The sequence below is a fragment of the Tupaia chinensis genome, unplaced genomic scaffold (assembly GCF_000334495.1).
Source record: "Tupaia chinensis unplaced genomic scaffold, TupChi_1.0 Scaffold000704_1, whole genome shotgun sequence".
NCBI lineage: Eukaryota > Metazoa > Chordata > Mammalia > Scandentia > Tupaiidae > Tupaia > Tupaia belangeri.
The window spans coordinates 3,034,763-3,044,794 of record NW_006160227.1 but is presented as its reverse complement, the minus strand read 5'-3'; the positions used below and the strand labels follow the sequence as shown (position 1 = coordinate 3,044,794).

Genomic DNA, 10,032 nt, shown 5'->3' with positions numbered 1-10,032 from the left:
CAGGGGAGATGGTCACACCGCAATCCCTTCTCCTCCATTCTCCTCTCGGGATCTTGGGCACACACGCACACGCGCCCGGCGTGAGTTATAAGCCACCGGGTCCGGGACATGAACCGCGGTCGACTACGTGGGAGTCCAGCGACATAGCCATTACGCTAACTGCTGGTTCCCTGCCTCTCTGCCTTTCTGATGGCCTCTGTCTACCTCTCTCCTCTCACCCATCCCCCCCTATAGACTTGTGTTCATTTATTTATTTATTTATTTTTATTTAACCAGAGAGGGACAGAGTGAGAGAGAGACAGAGGGACAGTAAGAAAGTAAGCCACCAGGTCTGGGATTCGAACCATGGTTGGCCAAGTGGAAGTCTAGCGTGCCTATTTATTTTTATTTGACGAGAGAGGGACAGAGTGAGAGATAGAGATAGAGAAAAAGTTGCTAGGTCTGGGACTTGAAACACGGTCAGCCGTGTGGAAGTCCAGAGCCCCTAGCCATCTGCCGGCCCCCGAACTTGTGTTCAAATCTTGGCTGTCTCCCTTACGGCCTACGAGACCAGAGGCCAGTTATTTCATCTCTTGGTGCCTGGATTTTTCATCTGTAACGTCAGGATGGTCGTGGAGCCCACCTCTGAAGCCCACTGAGCGGGCCTGGCGAGTTCTTGCGAGTACTCGAACACTGCTGTACAGAACTGCGTGGTGTCTGTAGTGATGTTTCCCTCCACCTCACCCATGCTTACGGCCCTCCCGAGAGTGCCCAACGCCAGCTGTTCAGCTGACAGCAAGCTCTTTGTTCACACAGGCTGTGGTCTCCCCATGGGGTCCGGCTCATACTGCCCTGGAGGACCCCTGGAGATAGGGCAGCAGCAGGTCCCCCAGGCTGCTCTCTGCACCCAGGATAAAAAGGCTCCGATAGTAGACCCCTCACTCACTCACTTGCCTCTGTGTTCTCCCCTACACACAGAACAAAATCCACATTCCTGCCCAATTCCTCATGGGGGCCTTGAACCTGCAATCCAGGCTCCCCACCTCCCCCGCTGAGCTCATTCCTCTCTTGGGCCTTTGTGTTTTTTGCTGGAGACTTTTTTTGTTTTTTTAGAGGTTTTCACTATAGGGCGCATGTGCTCGCCAGACAGAGAGAAACAGAGAGGCAGAAAGCGAGAAATCACCCCCCAGGAGGGATGGCCACGCCACAATCCCTTATCCTCCATTCTCCTCTCGGGATCTTGGGCACGCACGCACACGCGCCCGGCATGAGTTTTAAGCCACCGGGTCCGGGACGCGAACTGCAGTCGACTATGTGGAAATCCAGCGACATAGCCATTACGCTAACTGCTGGTCCCGCTGGAGACTTCTTTCAGGTCTCCAGAGGGCTAGCTCCTGCTCTTTCCTTTCTCATCGCCAATGCCACCACTTCAGAGATGCCCTGAGCCCCCTGAGCTCAAGCCCCTCCTCCGTTACTCAGTTTTCTTTTCTGTGTTGTCATTTCCACCTCCTGAAAGAATTCTCTACGGTCTGCTTGCGTCTTCCTTGTCCGCGCTCCGCCGAGAAGTGCAGACAAGGTCCGTCCGGGCTGTCGCCCTGGGCTGTGGTGTACCAGGGGCCAGCCCATGCATAGCAATGGCGTCCTCTGCTTCGAGTGAACACAGACGAATGAAAAGCAGGTGAGATGGGAGAAGACACACACACACACACAGGTTCTTGCCAAGCCGTGATTTCTCAAACAAAACCCAAAGCAAGACTCTAGGTGCGTTTAAATCGTTTTACTTTTTTTAAAAAAAAAAGTCCCAAGAGCCTCACCTCCCACCCCCAAGTCACTGCAACCCCCAGTGGTGGGACAAAGATTTACAGGAGGGCCCCAAATGGCCTTGGCAATGCAGCCCCCGAGAGCCCTAAGAAAACCCCACATAGAAAAATACTTTACAAGGAATATGCTCTAATCTCAGCCAGAGAAAAATACAGCTTTGTGGGGGCAGGGTGGCTGGGGGCGGAGACATGACACAGGGGCTATACCCAAAATGCATAGGCAGGCAGGACGCTCACTGGGAAAGGGGGTCGGGAAATGTCAAGTCCGGGACGAAGCATCCCGTGAGAAGCTGGAAGAAATATTGCATATGAGAAGGCTGGGGGGGCTGGGCGGCACCCCCCAGGCCTGATTGCATACGTTTGGGAGAATGGCAGCGGCCTCGCCCGCCCGAGGAGGGGTGTTGGTCAGAGTCCAGATGCGTCTTCCCTCGCCTGGAATTCAGTGCAGCTTTCTCAAGTTCAGAGGCCCTGAGACTGGGTCCGTCCAGTCCCGTTACTGATCAGTGGCCCAGTGAGGGCAGGCCGCCTGCCCAAGGTCACACAGCGCAGGCGTTCTGCCGCGTAACCTCCAACCCCCAAAGCTGAGGGCTCTTGGTTTTTGCTTGACACCTCCATGGTGGGGGACGGGGGGGCACTGCCCTCTCAGCCTGGGGGTCGTTTACAAGGGAACTGGGGACAGCAGAGGTATTGGGCTCCCATGTGCTGTCAGGGAGGGCACCGAGGGCAGGGCTCCAAGGAGCGGAGGTGGAGGGAGGCGGCCCTCGGAGACAGGGGAGGTGGGGAAAATGGTGGGGTCCTGGCTCTGGCTGGAAGGCCTGCCTGCCCAGACTGAGCCCCACTGTCCGGGGCACGCCACACAGCACACCAGTAACAGAACCAGGATGAACAGGCCTCCCGGCTCCCCACCTGGTCTCATGAGTAACGGGCAAAGGGTGTGGGTGGGAATGGGCAGCCCCTGCTTTCCTGAGACCCCCGTAGGGCTGGGTGGGGGGAAGCCCCTCCGCACACCTGGGTAAGTCTTGGCCTTCCGCCTCCACCCCAGGGGCCACTTAGACCGCCAGGTGGAAGCCCCACGCCCTTCCCCAAACCAAGAAGGTTTCTGGTCTGTGGAGTCCGGAGACAAGGACTTTCAGGGACGCTGGCGCAGCTCCGTATCAAGTGGGAATGCAGTTCCCCGAAAGCTCTGGAGCTAGCTGTCCTCCTGGGCGCCGGGCGTGACAGCCCGGTCCTCCGTCCTCTCTGCTCTTCTCCTCTCCCCGATGCGGGTCTGGATATTGCAAAGGAGCCGTCTGCCTCGCAGGCCATGTCTCTGCGTCTTCCTGATCGCCGGTGGAATGGCAGGTGGATGGTGCCTCCCGGATCTTTGTCCCTGAGCCCTCCCCTCCCCCACGACGTGCTCAGGCGGATGGGCGTGTGCAGATGGGTCAGCGGCCAGCGTCCTGTGGAAGCAGCAGCAGGGGCCGAGCCAGCCCCGGGGGGCCGAACAGCGGCCTCGAGTCACAGACGCCTCGAAGCAAGGGCACTGGACGTGAAGGCTTCCACGACTTTCAGCACCACAGGGCTGGCCGTCCCCTCGCGTCGTCCCAGGGGCCCCAGCTCAGAGTCCCCCAAGTGGGGCTGCCGGGAGTCGATCTCACCACCACAGGTCCCAACACCCGAACTCCGGAGAAGGGAAGCGGGGGTCCACTTCCCACATCCCGAAGGACAGGGCCTCCAGATGAAGCAGCCCCAGCCAGGAAACCAACCCCTGGAGCCCCTCACACGCAGGCGCCAGCCACGACACACCCAGTAGCCATCCATCTGCGACAGGGACCTCGTCCCACCCTGGCAGCTCGTCGCAGCTGGGGGCTCTGCCGGGGAAGTGCTCCTAACCGGAGCAGGCCCCACCCCGGGCCTCTGTGGGCGGGCCCTGTGGGCACCAGGGCTGCCCGGGCCTGCTTCTACCACCAAGCAGCCTGTCCCCAGCCCTTCTCGGGAGGGCTTCCTCTGTGCGTCTTGGAGACCCAATCTGGCTGGGGCAGCCCTTGCCGCCTGGCACCCCAGGCACCCCAGAGCCAGAGAGAGAAAACCAAGCCTCTCTCCGCCAGCAGTCCCCGGCCGACGGGTGGACGAGTGGCAGCCGCTGCTCCAGCCCCGTGTCAGGGAGCCCGATGTGCCACCTGCTGCCTTCAGAGCATCCGGGGGGTGCTGGGGCCCGGCGCCCGGGGGGCCCGGCTGCCCTGCGCCAGGGGGGACGGAACCAAGGGGTCAGCTCGGAGGGACGAGGCGGCGCGTTCCAGCAGCTTCCTAAATGTGGGCCCTGCCGCGCCCGGCCTCCAGGTGACTCTCAGCACCCGACACAGGAGGTCACTGTTTCTTTTTGGTTTTTGGTGTTTTTTTTTTTTTTTGGAAGTTTTTGCTATAGGGCACGAGTTCTCCCCAGAAAGGCAGAGATAGAGAGACAGAAAGTGAGAAATCACCCCCCCGGGGGGATGGCCACGCCACAATCCCTTCTCCTCCATTCTCCTCTCGGGATCTTGGGCACGCACGCACATACCCCCAGTGTGAGTTTAAGTCACTGGGTCTAGGACTCAAACCACGGTCAGCTATGTGGGAGTCCAGCGACATAGCCATTACACCAACTGCTGGTCCTGTTTTTGAAATTTTTTAAATACTCCATTTTCTTTATTATTATTATTATTATTATTATTATTTTAATTTGCTATAGGGTACACATGATCACCAGAGAGAGAGAAAAAGTGAGAAAGCAAGCTGCCAGGTCTAGGATTCGAACCATGGTCAGGCATGTGGGAGTGCAGAGCCTTAACCACCACACCATCTGCTGGCCCCACCCTCTCTATCCTTTGGTTATTTTTTTGTTGTTGTTTATCCGTTTCGTTCATGACAGAGCATGCGAGCACACATGGAAAGGAGGAGAGAGAGAAGCGGCCTCCACGGGGCAGGGCCCTGGTGCAACTGTCTCCCCCAGGCCTCCAGGCTTCTGGGAATGCACACATACTTGGAGTGTTTCAGCCTGGCCTGGCCTGGGACTTCAACTGCAGTGGGCATGTGGCTTCCAGCTCCCTAGTCTGAATACGTCACAGAGTCTGGGCCTCCCTCGCGGTTTAAAAATTAAAACCACTGGGAGATCAGCAGATGGCGTGATGGTTAAGGCGCTGAACACTCCTATGTGGCTGACCACGGTTTGAGTCCCAGACCTGGTGGCTTGCTTTCTCAATGTTCCTCTCTTCTGTGGCTCTCTCTGGTTAAATTAAAAGAAAATGAATGTATAAATTAAATAAATAAATCTTTTTTAAAAAAATAAATAATTATTTTTTAAAATTTTATTTATTCATTCATTTTATTTTAATTTGACCAGAGAGAGAGAGAGAGAGGGAAAGTGAGAAAGCAAGCCACTAGGCCCAGGATTCGAACCACAGTCAGCCACGTGGGAGTGTCCAGCACCTTAAACACCATGCCACCTGCTGGTCCCAATAAATAATTCTTAAAAAATAATTAAAACCACTTTGGGGTCAACAGAGTGGAGGTTAAGGTACTGGGTTTCACATGGCCAACAGCACAGTTCAAGTCCCAGATCTGGTGGCTTGAAGAACATATTGGGCATGTGCACACTCTCTCTCTCTCTCTCCAGTGAACACACATGCCCTAAAGCAAATTTAAAAAAAAATAATAATCTACTTTTAAAAAATTATTTAACTTTATTTGTTCATATATTTTCATTTTGTTTTTTTGGGGGGGAGAGGTTTTTGCTACAGGGCGTGTGCACTCGCCAGACAGACAGACAGAGACAGAGAGACAGAAAGCGAGAAATCCCCCCCAGGGGGGATGGCCACGCCACAATCCCTTCTCCTCCATTCTCCTCTCGGGATCTTGGGCACGCACACACACATGCCCGGCATGAGTTTTAAGTCACTGGGTCCGGGACGCGAACTGTGGTCAACTACATGGGAGTCCAGTGACATAGCCATTATGCTAACTGCTGGTCCCTTGTTTATATATTTCATTTGACCGGGGAGTGGGAGAGAGAGAGAGAAAGAAAGTGAGAAAGCAAGCTGCCAGTTCTGGGACTCGAACTGTGGTGGGCCATGTGGGAGTCCAATGCCCTTAACCACCATGCCATCTGCCGGCTCCATAATCTACTTTTCTTTTAAAGAGAGATTTTTGCTATAGGGTGTGCGTGCTTGCTGGAGAAACAGAGAGATGGAAATCAAGAAATTACCCCCAAGGAGGATGGCCACGCTGCAATCCCTTCTCCTCCATTCTCCTCTCGGGACTTTGGGCATGCACGCACACGCACCGGAGTGTTTCAAGCCACCGGGTCTGGGACTCGAACCACAGTTGGCCATGTGGGAGTCCAGCGCCTTAAGCACTGCACCACCTGCGGGCCCCAGATTTCCATTTTCTTCCTCTAGAATAAACTGGTCCTTTAATTCCACTTTTTCCGAGAACATTTCGAAGCTCCCCATAGCTTTCCTGTACCTCTGCCTCTAGCTTCTCCCTTTGGAACATAGAAGTACACGCGGGCAGCGCCTCCCGCCCAGAATTTCTTAAGAGCTCGGTTTCCAGTTTGTGTTTTATATCAGTTATGTCCAGCAGGGGGTGCTGCATTTCCATGCTTAACTGAGATACGTATTCCTTCCAAAATACGTGGGAGCTGGGGCCAGCAGGTGGCATAGTGGTTCAGGTGCTGGATTCCCACCTGACCGACTGCAGTTTAAGACCCAGACCTGGCAGCTTGAAGATCACACCAAGCACGTGTGTGTGTGTGCCGGAAGTGTCAGGAGGAGAGAGAAGGGATTGCTACATGGACCTCCTTGGGGGGTGATTTCTCGCTTTCTGTCTTTCTGTCTGGTGAGCGCAAGCACCCTATAGCAAAAACCTCTCGGGAACCAGCAGTTAGCGTAATGGCTATGTCGCTGGACTCCCACGTAGTTGACCGCGGTTCACATCCCGGATCCGATGGCTTAGAACTCACGCTGGGTGCGTGTGCGTGCGTGCCCAGGATCCCGAGAGGAGAATGGAGGAGAAGGGATTGCGGCGTGACCATCCCCCCTGGGGGGTGATTTCTCGCTTTCTGTCTCTATGTCTCTCTCTGTCTGTCTGGCGAGCGCACGCGCTCTATAGCGAAAACCTCTCCAAAAACAAAACAAAACAAAACAAAAAAAACTTTAAAAAGAAGCGAAAATAGAATACATGTACATTGAAAACATTATATCCATTTAGAGGAAATATCAGTGGAGTAAATTTACTACAAGTCCGGCAACACCACACACCCAGGGAACAGAAGTGGCTAGGCATGGGGAACGCTGGGCCAGGGTGGCCAGGCCAGGACACCTCCCACTTCCCAGGCTCCTTGCAGCCAGGCAGGTCACATACTGGTTCTGGCCAATAGGAACGTGGCAGGTGTAGCTTCCAGGCGAAGGCAGAAAAAGCCACCTGCGATTTTCCAGGCTTGCTTCCTCACAGGGTCTGAGGGGACCCCATGTCTCAGAGGGACCCTTAAAGACGTAGGGCTTCTGCATCAGCCCAGATAGGGCAGGGCTACCCGGGCCCACAGTGGACGCAGAGGGTAAGTGTGTGCTCAGCTGCTGAGGTTCGGGGCTGTTCTCTTACTGCGCCACAACGTACCCTGAGCTGACTGGGACAGCCTGCCCTTCTCCCCCGGGACCTCTGCCCCAGCCTTACCTGAAGGACCCTGTCGAAGGGTTGGAGGCCCCCGCGCTGGGCAGGCCCATCAGGACGCACGGTGTGGACATAGACACCCTTCTCCAGAAGGCCATCTGAGACGCTGAAGCCAAAGTCATTCCGCACCGGGTCCTTGTGCAGGGTCACCTGGGGGCGCAAGGAGGAGGCCCCTGGAGCTCCAAACTTTGCCCCAGTCTCCCACAGTGACCTGAATCCCCTGGACTGGCAGTCAATGCCTCCGGGATCCAGGCCCAGCCCCTCACGAATTGCATCTCCGAGGTCACTGTCTCAGGGCCCCCCTCCAGGTACCTCCCCCAGCTCACGGCACTCAGCATGGGGGGGGGGGTCCCACGGAAAGTGATTTCCCCTGTGGTTCCTTCTCAAGCCTCCCGCTTACCAGAGAGCTGGCTTCCAGCTCCCCACCGCGAGAGCTAGTGGGGCAGAGGGTCGTCCTCTGCGTTTAACTCACACAGTGAATGCTGTCCAGAGGGCGAGAGGCTGGCATTTCCGTAGGGACATGAATGTGTGTGATCTACATGGGCAGGTTCCAGAAACTTCCCGGAAAATGTGTTTGTTTGTTTGTTTGTTTGTTTTAAACTCCACAGGGGAGACCAGCAGATGGTGTAATGATTATGTCGCTGGACTCCCACACAGTTGACCATGGTTCGAGTCTTGGCTTAAAACTCATGTCGGGCACATGTGCATGCATGCTCAAAATCCCGAGAGGAGAACAGAGGAGAAGGAACTGGAGCATGGCCATCCCCGCTGGGGGGGGGGATAATTCCTCATTCTTGGTCTCTATGTCTCTGTCGCTCCGGTAAGCACACACACCCTATAGCAAAAACCTCTCAAAAAAAAAGCTATTCAGGGGCCAGCAGGTGGCGCGGTACTTAAGGTACTCGATTCCTACATGGTCAACCGAAGTCTGAACCCCAGACTCAGCGGCTTGAAAATCATGCCGGGCACACGTGTGTGCATGCCCAAACTCCCAAGAGGAGAAGGGATTGCAGCACGGCCATTCCTTCTGGGGGGCGATTTCTCGCTTTCCGTCTCTATCCCTCTCTGGCAAGTGTATATGCTCTATGGCAAAAAATTAAAAAAAAAAAAAGAAAGAAAGAGAAAGAAAATAGCTATCCATGGGGGGACCAGCAGATGGCGTTATGGCTACGTCACTGGACTCCCATGTAGCCAACCACTGTTTGCGTCCCGGACCCGGTGGCTTAAAACTCACGCCGGGCGTGTGTGCGTGCGTGCCCAAGATCCCGAGAGGAGAATGGAGGAGAAGGGATTGCGGCGTGACCATCCCCCCTGGGGGGCGATTTCTCACTTTCTGTCTTTCTGTCTCTCTCTGTCTGTCTGGTGAGTGCATGCACCCTATAGCCAAAACCTCTCAAAAAAAAAAAAAAAAAAAAAAAGCTATGCATGGGTTTCCAAAGTTGTTTGCACCAAAATAAATTCATATTTTAATTCCATTTTCCCACAAACTACTGGGTTGTCAGGAAAGTTAGGCATTTTTGCATAGAAACATACATCATGCCTTTCCCAACAGAATAGTTGACATCCACTCGTGTACACACACACATACGTAAATCTTCATGTGTGTGTGTGTTATAACGTAAGTGAGGGGAAGACAAGTCTTCTCCAGGAACAAGACTGATCACAGGCCAGTGTTCATCAGAGGTGTGTGTGCGTGTGCGTGTCTGTTACCCAAATGAGTTGTGGAAAACCCGACCTACACTCAAACCCCTGTTGGGGGTGGGGGCGGCCCGTCGGGGCCCACGGCAGGTCCTCGGGCAGCCCTGCTCCCAGACCCCGGCCCCGCGGTGCCCACCTTGTGCATCTTCAGCGGAGCCGGCCGCAGCAGCTCCTGTGCCTCTCCGGGGGAAGCGCGCACGTCCCGGCCCCGCTGCCAGGGCCGGCGGCCAGGCCTGCCCTCGAGGGCCACGCTCTGCACAGTGCCCGTCATGATGGATGCCTGCGGACACAGCCCCTGTCTCAGACGCCACTGCCCTCCGCGGGCAGCTGGCATGCAGCCCCCCTCTGGCGCGCCCGCCTGCGAGGTCAAAGGGCAAGCAGGGCGACGTGGGCCCGTCACCAGCCGAGCACGCCCGACCGTCTGAACGGGACCTCACTGCGAACACCGCGTCCGCACGTCACGCCATCTCGTTTACCCTCCGCGACGGAACGAGGCAGGAAAGCACCACGTGTCTCCCCTTTGCAGCCAGGAGACTGAGGCCAGGGGGGGCAGATTTGAACCCAGAGTCTGGCTTCAGGGTCAGGGCTCTTCGCTGCTCGGCTGTCTGGTCAGTTGCAAGCCTAAGTAAAGTGAAGTGAAATGGGGCCAGCAGGTGGCGTGGTGGTTTAGGGCGCTGGACTCCCACATGGCCAACTGAGGTTTGAGTCCCAGTCCTGGCAGCTTGCTTTCTCACTTTCTCTGTCTCTCTCTCTCTCTCTCTCAGTCTCGCTCTGTCCCTCTCTGGTCAAATTAAAATAAATAAATAAAGTTAAATAAAATAATTCTTTTTTTGAGAGAGAGTTTTTTTTTTAA

General features: G+C 55.3%; 1 protein-coding gene across 1 annotated transcript in view; it reads right to left on the bottom strand.

Moving 5' to 3' along the window:
• Positions 1 to 7,020: 7,020 nt before the first annotated feature.
• GRIP2 (glutamate receptor interacting protein 2) overlaps positions 7,021 to 10,032 on the bottom strand; it is a 50,416-nt gene continuing 47,404 nt past the window's right edge. Inside the window, 2 exon segments of the mRNA XM_027776667.1 lie at positions 7,021 to 7,631; positions 9,316 to 9,459. Coding sequence (XP_027632468.1) covers positions 7,341 to 7,631; positions 9,316 to 9,459 — 435 coding nt within the window. The 3' untranslated portion in view covers positions 7,021 to 7,340.